An 18,021-nucleotide genomic window follows, 5' to 3' on the forward strand; every position below is an offset into this window, starting at 1 on the left:
TTTCAGGAAATCCAACACAACGTTAAGATCCCAAGGTGCCACTGGAGGCACAAAAGGGCCAGGGTGGTCAACCGATGCATCTGAAGATGCGATCCGGACCATTTGTATTTCAGATCCCACTGAAAGATCCTTGCATGGAACCTGCCGACGGGAATTGCTTCGTAAGAAGCCACCATCTTTCCCAGGACTCGCGTGCAGTGATGCACCGACACCTGTTTTGGTTTCAGGAGGTCCCTGACCAGAGATGACAATTCCTGGGCCTTCTCCACCGGGAGAAACACCTTCTTCTGTTCTGTGTCCAGAATCATGCCCAGGAAGAGCAGACGCGTCGCAGGAATCAGCTGCGACTTTGGGATATTCAGAATCCAGCCGTGCTGTTGCAACACTTCCCAAGAAAGTGCTACGCTGACTAACAACTGCTCTCTGGACCTCGCCTTTATAAGGAGATCGTCCAAGTACGGGATAATTATAACTCCCTTCTTCCGAAGGAGTATCATAATTTCGGCCATTACTTTGGTAAATACTCTCGGTGCCGTGGACAGACCAAACGGCAACGTCTGGAATTGGTAATGACAATCCTGTACCACAAACCTGAGGTACTCCTGGTGAGGTGGGTAAACGGGGACATGCAAGTAAGCATCCTTGATGTCCAGCGACACCATAAAATCCCCCTCTTCCAGGCTTGCAATAACCGCCCTGAGCGATTCCATTTTGAACTTGAACTTCCTTATATAAGTGTTCAAGGATTTTAAATTCAGAATGGGCCTCACCGAACCGTCTGGTTTCGGTACCACAAACATTGTGGAATAGTAACCCCGTCCCTGTTGAAGGAGGGGAACCTTGATTATCACCTGCTGGAGGTACAGCTTGTGAATTGCCGCCAGTACTACCTCCCTTTCCCTGGGAGCAGCTGGTAAGGCTGATTTGAGGTAACGGCGAGGGGGAGTCGCCTCGAACTCCAGCTTGTATCCCTGAGATACAATTTGTACAGCCCAGAGATCCACTTGTGAGCGAACACACTGGTTGCTGAAGTTTCGGAGACGCGCCCCCACCGCACCTGGCTCCGCCTGTGGAGCCCCAGCGTCATGCGGTGGACTTAGAGGAAGCGGGGGAGGATTTTTGTTCCTGGGAACTGGCTGCCTGGTGCAGCTTCTTTCCTCTACCCCTGCCTCTGGGCAGAAAGGATGCGCCTCTGATCCGCTTGCCTTTCTGAGGCCGAAAGGACTGTACATGATAATACGGTGCTTTCTTAGGCTGTGAGGGAACCTGAGGTAAAAAAGTTGACTTCCCGGCTGTTGCCGTGGATACGAGGTCCGAGAGACCGTCCCCAAACAATTCCTCACCCTTATAAGGCAACACCTCCATGTGTCTTTTAGAATCAGCATCTCCTGTCCATTGCCGAGTCCATAAGACCCTCCTGGCAGAAATGGACATTGCATTAATTCTAGATGCCAGCAGGCAAATGTCCCTCTGTGCATCCCGCATATATAAGACGACGTCTTTTATATGTTCTATGGTTAGCAAAATAGTATCCCTGTCGAGGGAATCAATGTTGTCTGACAGGGAATCAGACCATGCGGCTGCAGCACTACACATCCATGCTGAAGCAATAGCAGGTCTCAGTATAGTACCTGAGTGTGTATACACAGACTTCAGGATAGCTTCCTGCTTTCTATCCGCAGGCTCCTTTAAGGCGGCCGTATCCTGAGACGGCAGTGCCACCTTTTTTGATAAGCGTGTGAGCGCCTTGTCCACCCTAGGGGATGTTTCCCAACGTAACCTGTCCGTTGGCGGGAAAGGGTACGCCATCAGTAACCTCTTAGAAATCACTAGTTTCTTATCGGGGGAACTCCACGCTTCCTCACACAATTCATTTAATTTATCAGATGGGGGAAAAGTCACTGGCTGCTTTTTCTCCCCAAACATAATACCCTTCTTGGTAGTAACCGGGTTAATATCAGAAATGTGCAATACATTTTTCATTGAGTAATCATGCATCGGATGGCTTTTGTAGACTGTGCATTTGTCTCATCCTCATCTACACTGGAGTCAGACTCCGTGTCGACATCTGTGTCTACCATCTGAGCTAGCGGGCGTTTATGAGCCCCTGATGGCCTCTGAGACGCCTGGGCAGGCGCGGGCTGAGATCCCGGCTGTACCAAGGCTGCTGCGTCATCGTACCTTTTATGTAAGGAGTTGACACTGTCGGTTAAAACCTTCCACATATCCATCCAATCAGGTGTCGGCCCCGTCGGGGGCGACACCACACTTATCTGCCCTTGCTCCACCTCCAGGTAACCCTCATCAAACATGTCGACACAGCCGTACCGGCACACCGCACACACACAGGGAATGCTCTGACTGAGGACAGGACCCCACAAAGTCCTTTGGGGAGACAGAGAGAGAGTATACCAGCACACACCACAGCGCTATATAACACAGGGATTTACACTAAAAAGAGTGATTTTTCCCAATAGCTGCTTATTATCACAATTGCGCCTACATTTATGTGCCCCCCCTCTCTTTTTACCCTTGTTGTAATGGATACTGCAGGGGAGAGCCTGGGGAGCGTCCTTCCAGTGGAGCTGTGAAGAGAAAATGGCGCTGGTGTGCTGAGGAAGAAGGCCCCGCCCCCTCAGCGGCGGGCTTCTCCCGCATTTTGTATAATATTAATGGCGTTTTTTTTTTGCACATATACAGTTTTATAAACTGTATTATGTGCATTTTGTGCCAAAAGGTAATCTAATTGCTGCCCAGGGCGCCCCCCCCCCCTGCACCCAACAGTGACCGGAGTGTGTGGTGTGCAGTGGGAGCAATGGCGCACAGCTGCAGTGCTGTGCGCTACCTTAATGAAGACAGGAGTCTTCAGCCGCCGATTTCGTCGCTTCTTCTGTCTTCTGTCTCTGCAAGGGGGACGGCGGCGCGGCTCCGGACGATCGAGGTCGGGCCCTGTGTTCGATCCCTCTGGAGCTAATGGGTGTCCAGTAGCCTTAGAAGCACAAGCTAGCTGCAAGCAGGTAGGTTTGCTTCTCTCCCCTCAGTCCCTCGTAGCAGTGAGTCTGTTGCCAGCAGATCTCACTGAAAATAAAAAACCTAACAAATACTTTCTTTCTAGCAAGCTCAGGAGAGCCCACTAGGAGCACCCAGCTCTGGCCGGGCACAGATTCTAACTGAGGTCTGGAGGAGGGGCATAGAGGGAGGAGCCAGTGCACACCAGATAGTACCTAATCTTTTCTTTAGAGTGCCCAGTCTCCTGCGGGGCCCGTCTATTCCCCATGGTCCTTACGGAGTTCCCAGCATCCACTAGGACGTCAGAGAAAATCAAATAAAGACACCGTGACAGTATAATTTTATTAAAACACACCTACACATACTTACCTACATCCCACGCCGCCATTCACATCCACTTGTCCTGTAACGCTCTTAACACATAGTGTTACACAAGAAGCAGAAGCTAACACTTTAACCTCTCACTAGTGTGATGCCATGGAGCGGTTGGCCTGTGCTGAATTGGGGGGTCCAGTGCCCCAGACTTGAACCTTAGTGCTAGGGACCCACCTGGTCGTGGTTGGTGGGCCCATATATTTTTAACCAGAAATTATGCTACGCACCTTTATTTTATTCTGCGTTAGATTGCAGAGTTTATTATAATTCTTCTGATTAGCAGTGCTTAGTGTGCATCTGCATTTTCTTACCCAACCACTTATACGTTTATCCATATGCAAATTGGCAATGGCTCCTCTGTGACGCTGGATAGCCAGAAAACAAAGTACTTTGCCATTATTCTACCAAACTGCTTCCCAAAAAGCCATTGATAAAAGTGTATTCCACAGTCTGAATGACAAAACAGCAGCCAAATTACAGTATTATAGAAAGGGAGTTGGGGGTCGGTGGCCAATTATAGTCTTAGGACATAACAAACACTTAAAGTGTCCCAGTCTTGAGGGAGGTGTTTCATAAAAGGACAAGATTGATGCACAATATGTCCATTGCTGCTACACACTTTTTTGAAAGACCAAATCAGTTTTATTGTCAACTATACAAATACAACTATTTGCATATAAAGCATGAAAGGATCATGGAGATTGTTGCTGTCAGAGTGACAAAGAACCACATAGGGCAGATGTCCATATGCTGTAACATGAGTACGCAAAAAGTTACCTTCTCACACACTATAAAATCTAGGAATTAAAAGCAACCAAACAGATCAACTTATTTAATAACAAACGTGTGAAATGTAAAACGTGGTGAAGCCTGTAAATCTTCAAGGTCATAAAAAAGTGCTTCAGTTTATCCCAGCTCGTCATGGATCCCTCTAATCTGCTGTGCAAGCTGAATATCACCGACGTGTAGAGTGGTCCTCTTGGCGTGGAAAGCCCACAGGCAGGCATCTTGGAACAGATGGACCAGGTAGGACTCAGCTGCCTATGAAAGATGTTACACTGAAACATGAGATATACACAGGAACATGACTAATCCCTAATATTTTACAGTTAATAACTAAGAAAAATTGAAAAACACAGAAACTGAAAGGCAATGGCAATACATGGCCAAAAAGAACAAATATATCTGATTCACCTTATAAATTTGACAACCCCCCATTATTCATTCATACAGATGTGTTCCAATATGGTGCAAGTGCTGCATCTTGTGTCAATAGATGTTTCCTGCCGGCTCATGTGATATACTGCTGCATTGGATCACTATGCGTAAATATCAGCCATATGAGCGAGTCTGAGGCTCTCACAGCAATTTGTGTCTGAAGATGTAGACCTTGACTTCAACAGTCACAGAAAGCAATCCAGTTTCCGGGAACTGGCCATCCCCACCCCTGGCTTGCCCCCCAAAAGGAAGCAGGGAACTGCAAGAGATCTCACAGTAGAAGACTGACGCATGCACCGATCTTCTAACATCGGAGTAGTAGGCAAACCATCGGCTTACTAAGATGAATCAGGCCTTAAGCTGGGTACACACTAGACAGTAAAGTGGACAATGTGGCCGATACATCGTCAATGATGCATGCATGTCCGAAGGGTGATATCGCCAGCGAGGGCCATGCTGCCGAATGTAGCTCTCCGCCCGCCGTTGCTGGCAGCATCGGTTTGCAAATAGTGTAGTAAATACTTAGGGTTATTTTTTCGCACTGAGGAATTGGTATAAAGTCGAAGAACGATGCATGGCGAGGGTCACTCGTATCGGATCTGTTTTTTGCATGTTTCACAGTCTTATTTTGATTACAGAGTACTAGGTACTTAAATTACCACGTTAAAAAAATATTTGGAAAATGATATGATTCCTAAAGGTCTCAGAATGCAGAAAAATGCCACCTTTGACCCATTACAAACCGATTTTTATAAGCAATGGAATCAAATACTGGACACCTGTTCCCAAAATGTTATGAAATTAATAGTGAAGGACCGAGAACTGTCATTGAATAAAATCAATGAAAATATACACATCTATGAAAAAAGGTTTGAACCTCTGTCTAAAATGAAGGATTTCGGTAAATTAATGAAGATGACTAATGAAAAAATAAGTAAATTGGAAGGAAACATAATAAATCAAAAACAAAAAAAGTTTAAGAGACTTGGATGAACAACACACATATAAGAAATCCCAAAATGAAAAAAGAACTATTCAGACAATAAAACCTTTACAGAATCGTGGGAAAAAATTCACATATACAGACACCAAACATGAAAGAAAACCTTCCATCTACGAACCTCAACAATTCAAAAAAATAGAAGAAAAAAGACCACTCATCAATCAAAGACCCACATATAGAGGACAAAGAGAACACAAACCCTACAATCACAGAAATTTTACATACCGGAATAGACTCATTCAAAACTCATTCAATCAAGGACACAGAACAGCAATAAAAGACGAAGAACAATTCTCTATATTGATTCAAGAAATTCAAAGAAAAAATCAAGAAAAAGAGTCTAATCAAGGTACATCACAACAAAGTGGAAGCAGAAAACAATCAGTAAAAAGGAACCATTGTGATGACACCGATGAATATTCCTCAGATGAAGATTTGGATGTTTTTTTAGTGAACAGCCACATCACAAAGAAACCACCAAATTACACCATTTCACCACTGAACAAAAGAGTAAAAAAAATAAGATTTTAAACCTACCGGTAAATCTTTCTCCTAGTCCGTAGAGGATGCTGGGACCATGGGGTATAGACGGGCTCCGCAGGAGACATGGGCACTATAAAGAACTTTTAGTATGAGTGTGCACTGACTCCTCCCTCTATGCCCCTCCTCCAGACCTCAGTTAGAGAAACTGTGCCCAGAGGAGATGGACAATATGAGGAAAGGATTTTGTTAATCTAAGGGCAAGATTCATACTAGCCCACACCAACCACACCGTATCACCTGGAATATACGCAACCAGTTAACAGTATGAACAAAAAACAGTATCAGTCAAAGACCGATCCCAACTGTAACATAACCCTTATATAAGCAACAACTATATACAAGTCTTGCAGATTGAGTCCGCACGGGGACGGGCGCCCAGCATCCTCTACGGACTAGGAGAAAAAGATTTACCGGTAGGTTTAAAATCTTATTTTCTCTTACGTCCTAGAGGATGCTGGGGACTCCGTAAGGACCATTGGGTTTATACAAAAGCTCCAAACCGGGCTGGAGTGCGGATGACTCTGCAGCACCGATTGAGCAAACACGAGGTCCTCATCGGCCAGGGTATCAAACTTGTAGAATTTTGCAAAGTGTTTGAACCCGACCAAGTAGCTGCTCGGCAAAGCTGTAACGCCGAGGGCAGCCACCCAAGAAGAGCCCAACTTCCTAGTGGAATGGGCCTTTACCGAATCTGGTAACGGCAATCCAGCCGTAGAATGAGCCTGCTGAATCGTGTTACAGATCCAGCGAGCAATAGTCTGCTTAGACGCAGGAACGCCAACCTTGTTGGCTGCATACAGGACAAACAGAGCCTCTGTTTTCCTAACCCTAGCCGTCCTGGCTACATACATTTTTAAGGCCCTGACTACATCCAGGGACTTGGGAGTCCTCCAAGTCACCTGTAGCCACAGGCACCACAATAGGTTAGTTCATATGAAGTGAAGAAACCACCTTAGGCAAAAATTGAGGACGAGTCCTCAACTCAGCTCTATCCACATGGAAAATCAAATAGGGACTCTTGTGAGACAAGGCCGCCAATTCGGACACCCGCCTTGCAGATGCCAGGGCCAATAACATGACCCATAGATTATATTAAACAAGGGAGCGCTGAAACAGGGTCAATTTATATCACACATTTATTACAATCCACATATATACAGAAAATAAAATCAGGAATAATATCCGGATATTAAAACAATATTGTGCACTTTTTGTTCAATCCCATGCCCTGAGCTCAAATTTATAAATGTCTATTCACGTAGACAGATCCGTTCAACCTCCGCTGGTTCACATTAATTGTGTCTAACTGTGGCTATGTTGCTTTGAAAATCGGGTTGGTTTAGATAAAGCAATCTTTTTTATTATTTGTATCCAGCCAAGTTGTAACAGTCACTAGAGAAGCTCTCGGCTTCCCTTGGGGTGCGGACCGATTCTCTGACGAAACCGCCGGCCCCGTGGGCGGAGAAACGTGTAAGAGGGGCTTTCACTACTTGGATTCCGGTGCCCGGAGCTGCTTCACATACTGATCCCGCTGCCGCATAGAGTGCTGTGGAGACTTGATTGGGGACAAAGCAACAGCAGGACCGAGCGAAAGGCGGTCCGCACCCCAAGGGAAGCCGAGGCGGCTGTGAGTATCCCTTCAAGGACGCGCTGCGGCTCGGACGTAGGGGTCGTAGCATACCGCTGTGCATACACTCACTACACAGCGCTCTCCCCCTACTGTTACACACTAAAGAGCTTCTCTAGTGACTGTTACAACTTGGCTGGATACAAATAATAAAAAAGATTGCTTTATCTAAACCAACCTGATTTTCAAAGCAACATAGCCATAGTTAGACACAATTAATGTGAACCAGCGGAGGTTGAACGGATCTGTCTACGTGAATAGACATTTATAAATTTGAGCTCAGGGCATGGGATTGAACAAAAAGTGCACTATATTGTTTTAATATCCGGATATTATTCCTGATTTTATTTGCTGTATATATGTGGATTGTAATAAATGTGTGATATAAATTGACCCTGTTTCAGCGCTCCCTTGTTTAATATAATCTATGCTTCTTGGTAATTGGTGGAACAGTACCACCGGTGGGAGCAGCAGAGATTAGGTGTTTTTAATTATTGTTAGTAATTAACAGATTTCTTGGTGGTATAATCATAGAGCGCTGTGTTTTTTAGATTTATTCAATACCATGACCACCTTCCAAGTGAGAAATTTTAATTCCACCATTTGAAGAGGTTCAAACCAGTGAGATTTTAGGAACCTTTAACACCACGTTAAGGTCCCAAGGTGCCACAAAAGGAGGCTGGATGTGCAGCACTCCCTTCACAAAAGTCTGGACTTCTGGGAAAGAAGCTAATTCCTTCTGAAAGAATATAGATAGGGCCGAAATCTGTACCTTAATGGAGCCTAACTTCAGGCCCATATCCACTCCTGGCTGTAGAAAGTGGAGAAAACGGCCCAGATGGAAATCTTCCGTAGGAGCATTCTTGGCTTCACACCAAGATACATACTTCCTCCAAATACGGTGATAATGTTTCGCCGTCACCTCCTTCCTAGCCTTTATCAGAGTAGGGATGACTTCCTCCGGAATACCTCTCCCAGCTAGGATCCGGTGTTCAACCGCCATGCCGTCAAACGTAGCCGCGGTAAGTCTTGGAATACGCAGGGCCCCTGCTGCAACAGGTCCTCCCTGAGAGGAAGAGGCCACGGATCTTCTGTGATCATTTCCTGAAGATCCGAATACCAGGCCCTTCGAGGCCAATCTGGAACAATGAGCATTATCTGTACTCTTTTTCGTCTTATGATTCTCAATATTTTTGAGATGAGAGGCAGAGGAGGGAACACATAGACCGACTGAAACACCCATGGTGTCACTAGGGCGTCTACCGCTACTGCCTGAGGGTCCCTTGACCTGGCAATATACCTCCGAAGCTTTTTGTTGAGGTGTGACGCCATCATGTCTATTTGAGGAAGTCCCCAACGACTTGTTATTTCTGCAAAGACTTCTTGATGAAGACCCCAATCTCCTGGATGGAGATCGTGTTTGCTGAGGAAGTCTGCTTCCCAGTTGTCCACTCCCGGTATGAAGACCGCTGACAGAACACTTACGTAATTTTCTGCCCAGCGAAGAATCCTGGTGGCTTCCGCCATTGCCACTCTGCTCCTTGTCCCGCCTTGGCGGTTTATATGAGCCACGGCTGTGACGTTGTCTGATTGAATCAGCACCGGTAAGTCGCGAAAAAGATTCTCCGCTTGTCGTAGGCAGTTGTATATGGCCCTCGATTCCAGCACGTTGATGTGTAGACAAGCCTCCTGGCTTGACCACAGTCCCTGAAAATTTCTTCCATGTGTGACTGCTCCCCAGCCCGAGGCTCGCGTCCGTGGTTAACAGAACCCAGTCCTGAATGCCGAACCTGCGACCCTCTAGAAGGTGAGCACTCTGCAGCCACCACAGGAGAGACACCCTGGCCCTGGGGGACAGGCTTATCTTCTGATGTAGTTGTAGATGAGACCCTGACCACTTGTCCAGAAGGTCCCACTGATATATATCCTTGCATGGAGCCTGCCGAAGGGGATGTCCTCGTAGGCTGCTACCATTTTCCCCAGAACTCGAGTGCATTGATGAACAGACACTCTTTTTGGTTTTAGCAGGTCTCTGACCATGTTCTGGAGGTCCTGGGCTTTTTCCATTGGGAGAAAAACCCTCTTCTGTTCCGTGTCCAGAATCATGCCTAGGAATGATAGTCGAGTCGTTGGAACCAATTGTGACTTTGGCAGATTGAGAATCCAACCGTGCTGTTGTAGCACTCTCAGGGAGAGTGACACGCTCTTTAGCAATTGATCTCTCGATCTCGCTTTTATCAGGAGATCGTCCAAGTACGGGATAATTGTGACTCCTCGCCTGCGCAGGAGCACCATCATCTCCGTCATCACCTTGGTGAAAATCCTCGGTGCCGTGGAAAGTCCAAACGGCAACGTCTGAAACTGGTAATGACAGTCCTGTACAGCGAATCTCAGGTACTCCTGATGAGGAGGATATATGGGGACATGAAGGTAGGCATCCTTCACGTCCAGTGATACCATAAAATCCCCCCCTTCTGTCAAAGTCGAAAAATATCATAATGCATATGCCTTGTACTAACCCCATGCACATGCCCGCTGCTCGTGCACTCAGTCCGCCGTGTGTGCACATATCCGCAAGTTGCGTAAGATCGCTCCGGCGATCATGCGCATGATATGGGTATTTACGGCGGAGTTTGTGAGCGTGTAGTGTGTTATTAGAACATTGCATATTTAACCCATATAGCGTATATTTTAAATATAGTTCCCCTAGACCATGACAGCGAGTATTATTAGTTTAAACAGTTCCTGGACAGAGAGATTCCTCTTTGCATGATAGGAAGGGACAGATAAAGGTTGGAAGGTGATGTCTAGTATCCAGCTGTAGGGAATTTTGAGGGTAACATTCCGGTGTTAGTTAGAGAAAGATCGCTTGTTCCTGCGTATAGTTATGTACAAAAGTAGATTATGAACATTAACTGTATTTACTGTAAATTACATATGCGGCGGGAATCCAGAGGATACCACCCACAAGAGCAGTTGGGAAAGACAGCGCCCACCTTTTCAAATCCACCTATGACCTTTGCTGTAATGTGGAGACATATCTCTGTGTCCAATGAACAATGAGATTACAGTGACCATTGTATTGTGTATGCATGTTGTGTATATAAGGACCGTTGTTGCCTGGCCGGTCAGAAGACTCTAAACGCTATCTGTATGACCAGCGGAGGACCGAGTTCGGGTTGCGCTTGCGAATATTCTCACGTACGTACATTCTCTGTAGCCATTATTTCTGTTTAGATTTACTTGTTAGCCTGTAGTGTATAAACTGTATTGTTTTACCTTTTTGGAATCAATCCACGGAGGCCTTAGAACCCTGTGGTTTCAACTACAAACAGTGTTGTGTTTTCACTTTCCTGCATGGGCTTTAAAGTAGATTTATCTGTTTAAGGTGTATAAGCATTGTTAAGGTGTACGCACTGCGGATACTTTGTATCGCCAGCGCTACTTAAGGTTTAAAGGTATAACATCTTTGCAGTACTTTGCTGCCAAAGGTTTAAAGTATAAGCATATCATTACATTGTATCATTAACAAGGTTTAAAGGTTATCCATTGTGTGAGCGCTCGCTGTGTGTACTCCGTACACTCAGCGCAGCGTGCGTACGCCAAGTGCGTACCACGTGCAGGACTCTGTACGCAAATAGCGTACAAAGTGCGTAGCACGTGCACGTAGTCTAGCGGCCATAGCGGCTCAACGGTAATAGTGTACAAAGGGGTATAACTTTGCGGTCTAAGATAATACCGACATTATCAATTGCTCGTCCGGTTCCTTCTCATACCCGCAGCCTAGCAGAGTTTTCGCAGACTTTATCTATCAGCAAAGGGCGGAGTATCCCCTGTAGCCTTCTCTTGGTTGGTGGATACACTAGTGCTGATTAGATAAGCGTCTGCCCCGCATGGTTTGAAGGGATGCTGGAGGGATCCGTAAGGTAAGAACGCAAAAGCTATTTTTCTTTTTAAAATCTGTAAATTTGTTTTGGCGCCAAATGCGCATGCATCACATGCACACACCTGTATTTTGTACTTTGCATATCTGCTCACACCGTTGCCATAATCACTGATTACTAGGTTTATTTTGATCTGTACTGGAAAATTTGTTGCTATTTAGTTAACATATAGTTAATATTTAAGGGAGTAAGTGTAAAACGCACACGCAGCCTGGCCTAGTTGTAAAGGTTGATACAGTGGAAACTGTGTGTAGTGTTAAGTAAGTGATTATAGTTAAATATCGCTTACATTTATAGAAGTGTGGGATTTGTAGTACTGCGGAACGTACGGCCTTTGTACACGTGTCTCGGACAGCGTTCGGGACTGCGTATGCAACGTAAAGGCGTACACGTGGCGTGTTTACGCAACGTGCGTACAGGTACGCCCACTTAATACAAATCACACAATAGCATTGTTTTAGTTTAGGCGATACGGTAGCCACGCGATAATAGCACAAATTTGTTCAGTTTCCAATATTTAGTTTAAAAGAACCTTCTCTTACTGTGTCACCTCTGGGACTAGGCTGTTTTATCTGAATGAAAGTTAATTTTCTGTACAGAAAAACCAAAGTGTATATGAGTGAACGAGCGTGAGTGTGCAAATAAAGGTTTTGTGAACCCAGAATTCGGGATCCCGTAGGAGACCACATCAGGTGAGTGGACACTTGGTGGCGTGGGAGTGGCTTTCTCACGTTAACATTGTTTAAGGTATAAAGGAGCAATTAGTATAACAGCAGACCAAGAGGTCAGCGAAGTCAGAAATCCGCTGACTAAGTCAAGCGAAGCTCTGAATACCGTGGCCTGAAAAAGGTCAGCGGTGAGAGCGCAGCCCCGGGGGTTTGCGTAGTACCCATATAGGCCCGTTCAGATACGCTCCGGCTGAGGTTTCGCAGACTGAAAAACGATTCCATTGGTCGTATAGCGGATAAGTAACAGTTACTTATACGCCGTGCGATTGTACCGCGTGTTAGTGTGTGCAATAGTTAGTTCAACTTGATACCCATTACACCATTTGCGTAAAATCGCGGGATCATAGACGCTAATTGTACACGCAACGTGATTTGTGTAAGTTTTTTTATTTTAAGGGAGTTTCGCTGGTCACTCAGGAAATCTCCAGCGACTGATATTTACTGGGAAGGGTAAGTCACTCCCACACACTCTCCGTAAATAGAGGTTACGTAGGGCCGTAGGTTGGGTACGACCAGCGCTGAGGACAGTGTGTAGGTGTTTTGGCCAACGTGGGCGTGAGTGGGTGAGAGCGCTCTGAGAACTTTCACCGTCGCCTTACCTCTGAGTAATTTGGTTTTTGTAGGGATTAGCTGAGAAGGCAATACCTGCAAAGAATGGGGGCCAGTTGCTCAAGTAAGGGACGATCAACCAGGGTTCAGGTTGATATTCCGCGGCCCAAAGGGTCGGCGAGGTACATAATGTGTGAGAAATATGGCTCACACGCAGAGGTCTTATGCAATGAATGGGAACGTATGACTGCGGAAGAAAGGGAACCGTTCCCTAGGGTAGGCAGTTTTAGTCCTGAGGTGTTGCAAAATTTAAGGAGAAGGATATGTCTAATAAAATCCAGAAAACAAAGGATTAGACATTATGATTGTTTACATTTATGGCAACAGGAGGGTGCAAAGGGGATTAGCTCAAGCGGCTGGTTCCAACCCTAGCAGGAAACTGATAGCAACTGCACCACCACCACCGTACATTACAGGAGAGAAAGTGGCTACAGAGAATGGCATACTAATATATGATAAGAGTGAACTTAATAAATGTATTAATACTAACCCGTGCAAGTTGTATCCCATCTTAAACTTCCCTCAGGACTGCGACCAAGAAGATGAACCCACCACGATATCGGCACTCTCTCTAGCAGCCACCATACAAGACACCCAAGTGGGCACGGCCCAACCAGTAAGAGCAGTAGCAAAGGCCCCTAGCGGAGGGACAGGTGAGGTCGTGTCCACAGGTAAGTATGGTACAGTACATTATGCAGAGACAATTGCACCTCACATTGTAGAAGCAACCCAGAATGATGTAATTGAACTGAATCCTGTCAGGGTGATCGCAGTCCCCAATGGGAAGACCGACGCTCTGGGAATCACTCCCGTCAGGAACATTGCTATGCATTGCCCCTGGTCCCGGACAGAATTAAGGACAATTATGTCTGAATTTCCCGATCCCAGGAAAGATCTAGCCGCATGTCAGAGGTTTATTAGAGAACTAGGTAACGCCACCGAACCCAATAACAAAGATTGGCGGACAGTGCTACGGGCATGTTTGCCCTCTAATATTGACCCTGTGAAATTAATTGCTAACTGTAAATTAGATGCAGAGGTACCTCTCACTGATGAATACAATCAGAAGAACGTAAAACAGATCAATCGGCAGTTAGGAGTATATTTCCCAACTGTTGTCAAGTGGAATAAAATCCTCTCCATTAGACAAAAAGAAGGTCAAACGGCTTCTGACTATTTCCATCGAGCACTGCAGGAAATGGCTAGATACACTGGGGTCGCGGACATTAAGGAAAATGTGCATCATAGGGAGGTAGCAGTGTACGTATTAATGGACGGCTTAAAGGAAATGTTGAGAACAAGGGTACAAACCACTCAACCAAGTTGGAGAGGTATCTCGGTGGCTGCATTAAGAGAGTCCGCTATTGAGCATGATCGGAACATCATTAGGCACAGGGAGTCACAGGAGGATAAGCTGATGACAGTAAGTATAAAAGCCCTGACAACGAAGCCACATCAGCCTAAACCCCAGACCCCTGATGGTAAGTTGTATGTGGTAACATGTTATAAATGTCAGAGGGAAGGACATTACGCACGGAACTGTAATTTTAAAGATCCACATAAGGTATATCGACCCCCTAGACCAGAACATGACACACAGTATGACACACGTAATTGGGATCAGGGACCGCATAGGAGGAATTACGAGCCACATGCAGGGGAAACAAGGAGGTACCCACCTAGGAAGGACTGGCAGACCTCTGGAAATTTTCAGTTACCCCCTCACATATTGTAGCTGCCACCGCGCTGCGGGAGGGTCACAACATACAATAGGGGTTGGGCCACACCTGTAGTTTGCAGCCAGTGAAGTTGATTGCTAGCCTTGGAAATGAACCCGAGGTTACAGTTGATGTAGCTGGTAGATCACTACCTTTCCTTGTAGATACAGGGGCGGCCAGGTCAGTGTTAAATTCAACGGTAGGTATGAAAACAACGGGTAAAACAATTTCAGCAATGGGGTAACAGGAGTAGTGCAACACTATCCTTTAAGTAAACCAGCAGAGATTACGATAGGGCATTTACAGACTAAGCACTCCTTTTTGCTGGCTGCATCGGCTCCGACTAATCTACTCGGGAGAGATTTATTATGCAAGATGTGGTGTGTCATATATTGTACTCCTGAGGGTGTCTTCTTAGACTTACCTGAGAATCACGTTCAGGAAGTGCAGGATATGTTAGACACTCCACAAAGGTTAATGTCACACTCTGCTGTTATAGACAGGTGTCCATCCAAGGTAGAGGAAATGATCTCCCAGATACCGGAGTCCCTCTGGACCAAAGATGGACAAGACACTGGATTGATGGCAAATGTAGCTCCTGTAGTGGTGCAAGTAAAAGATGGTAGGATAGCTCCAAAAATCCCACAGTATACTCTGAAGCCAGAGGTGGAATTAGGAGTGTACCCAGTAATAGAGCGCTTGCTGCAACAGGGCATCCTAGTTAGGACGTCCAGCACTGCCAATAGTCCCATCTTCCCTGTGAAAAAGAGTGGGAGGAGGGGTTACAGGCTAGTGCAGGATCTAAGGGGATAAACAAGATAGTTGAGAGCCAATTCCCCGGAGTGCCAAATCCAGCTGTCATCCTCATGCAAATTCCTCCTACTGCAAAGTTTTTCACTGTCATTGACCTCTGTTCTGCTTTCTTTTCGGCCCCTCTGCACCCTGACAGCAAATACTTGTTTGCATTCACATACAGAGGAGTACAGTACACCTGGACTCGCTTACCCCAAGGTTTCATTGACAGCCCAAGTATTTTCTCCCAGGCTTTGCATGACTGTTTACAATCTTTTCAACAAGAGAGCGGATCAGTATTAATACAGTATGTAGATGACTTACTGCTGTGTTCTGATTCACTCGAATCATCCTTGAAAGACACGAAACAGCTTCTGTTTCACCTTTCTAATACGGGACACAAGGTTTCAAAGGATAAGTTACAGTTGTGCCAGACCAAAGTGAAATACTTGGGACATTGCTTAACACAAGGACTGAGATACCTCACCGCTGACAGAATACAGGCGATTCGCGACATGACTCTGCCACAAACCCAGCAACAGATCCGCACTTTCCTAGGAATGTGTGGGTACTGCCGAAACTGGATCCCAGGGTTCTCCATACTAGCCCTACCTTTGCAAGAGATGGTCTCGTCAAACAAACCAGATCGGATTTCGCACACAGATGAGTCCGAACTGGCATTTGAGAGACTCAAACAGTGCCTATCACAGGCACCTGCATTAGGTATGCCAGATTATGGGAAACCCTTTGAATTATACGGTACGGAGAGTGCAGGGTGTGCGGCAGGTGTTTTAACCCAGAAACATGGTGATGCCAGCAGGCCGGTAGCTTACTACAGTGCACAATTGGACACCGTAGCACGGTCTCTCCCCACATGCTTGCGAAGTGTTGCAGCATTAGCATTGCTAGTGAATCTAAGCGAAGATGTAGTGTTAGGACACAACCTGACCATCCATACACCTCATGCAGTGTCAGCCTTACTGAATTCTGCCCAAACCAGACACGTCTCATCAGCACGGTTTACAAGGTGGGAATTAGCACTAATGGCCCCTGTAAACATCACCATAAGGAGATGCAGCGCACTAAATCCTGCAACGTATCTCCCAGGTGTGCCTGGACAGGCACAAAGGGTGGGGGATGAGAGTGATGGTGAAGGAGGATTTAGTACAGACACTGACACACATGATTGTATGGAATATTTGAACCAAACTTTCACTGCAAGGCCCGACATCAGTGACAACCCACTGGAAGGCGTAGATTTTACTTTTTACACTGACGGTAGTTGCCACAGACAGACGGACTCGGGAGACTTGTGTACTGGATACGCAGTCGTAGATGACAAAGGTATCATAGAAGCGGAACCCCTGGGACCACCGCACTCAGCACAAGTTGCTGAGCTGGTCGCCCTAACCAGAGCGTGTGAATTGGCTAAGGGTAAGTCAGCCAATATCTACACGGATTCTAGGTATGCCTTTGGAATAGTGCATGATTTCGGGGCCCTATGGCGCCTCAGAAATTTCATGACGGCAGCTGGCACACCCGTGGTGCATGCGACCCACATCAAAAGACTTCTAGCAGCGATACAGGAACCTGACAGAGTGGCTGTTATCAAGTGCAAAGCCCACACTTACAGCCAAGACCCAGTGTCACTTGGTAACAGCCGGGCAGACGAAGCTGCTAAATCAGCAGCCAGCACCCCCATACAGACAGACATCACACAACTGATGGTATTCAATACCGTCAACACACAAAAATTAAGTGAAATGCAAAATGTGTGTTCTCCACAGGAAAAGGCAGTCTGGAGGTCAAAAGGATATGGCCAGGAGTCCTCAGGACAGGGTAAGCCAGTAGCTCCCAGACCATACCTTCCAAGTTTAGCTTAGGCGGCACATGGTCTGACTCATCTGGGCAAAGAGGGTATGTGTAAATTGGTAAGAGCCTACTGGTGCGCGCCAGGATTCTCTTCTCATGCGGGTAAGAGAGCAATGACATGCCTTACCTGCTTGAGGAAGAATATTGGAAAGTCAATACCAACAGAACCATCCCATATCCCGCCAACAGACGGCCCTTTTCAAGTAATACAAATTGATTTCATACAGTTGCCACCCTGCAGAAATTTAAAGTATGTGTTGGTTTGTATTGACGTGTTTTCAAATTGGGTAGAAGCATTCCCCGCTGCCACAAATACTGCTTTGTTCACTGCAAAGAAGATCGTGCAGGAATTTGTGTGCAGATATGGTATCCCTAGGATAATTGAAAGTGATAGGGGTACCCACTTTACAGGTGAAGTCTTTCAGGTTATGTGCAAATTAATGGGAATTAATAGTAAGCTGCATACTCCGTACCGCCCACAGGCAAGTGCGAAAGTGGAAAGCGTAAACAGCACTATTAAGAACAAGTTGAGCAAAGTGATGGCTGAAACTGTATTGTTGTGGCCAGTAACTTAGCCACTTGT

At 46.1% G+C, this 18,021-nt stretch overlaps 1 protein-coding gene across 1 annotated transcript in view; it reads right to left on the minus strand.

Moving 5' to 3' along the window:
* Nucleotides 1–4,003: 4,003 nt before the first annotated feature.
* The window catches only part of LOC134900736 (uncharacterized), a 245,404-nt gene continuing 231,386 nt past the window's right edge, over nt 4,004–18,021 (minus strand). The window contains exon 5 of the mRNA XM_063914262.1: nt 4,004–4,425. Within this exon, the coding sequence (XP_063770332.1) occupies nt 4,291–4,425 (135 nt within the window). The 3' untranslated portion in view covers nt 4,004–4,290. The remainder of the gene's footprint in view (nt 4,426–18,021) is intronic.

The sequence above is a fragment of the Pseudophryne corroboree genome, chromosome 1, assembly GCF_028390025.1.
Source record: "Pseudophryne corroboree isolate aPseCor3 chromosome 1, aPseCor3.hap2, whole genome shotgun sequence".
In the NCBI taxonomy this organism is placed as follows: Eukaryota; Metazoa; Chordata; class Amphibia; order Anura; family Myobatrachidae; genus Pseudophryne; species Pseudophryne corroboree.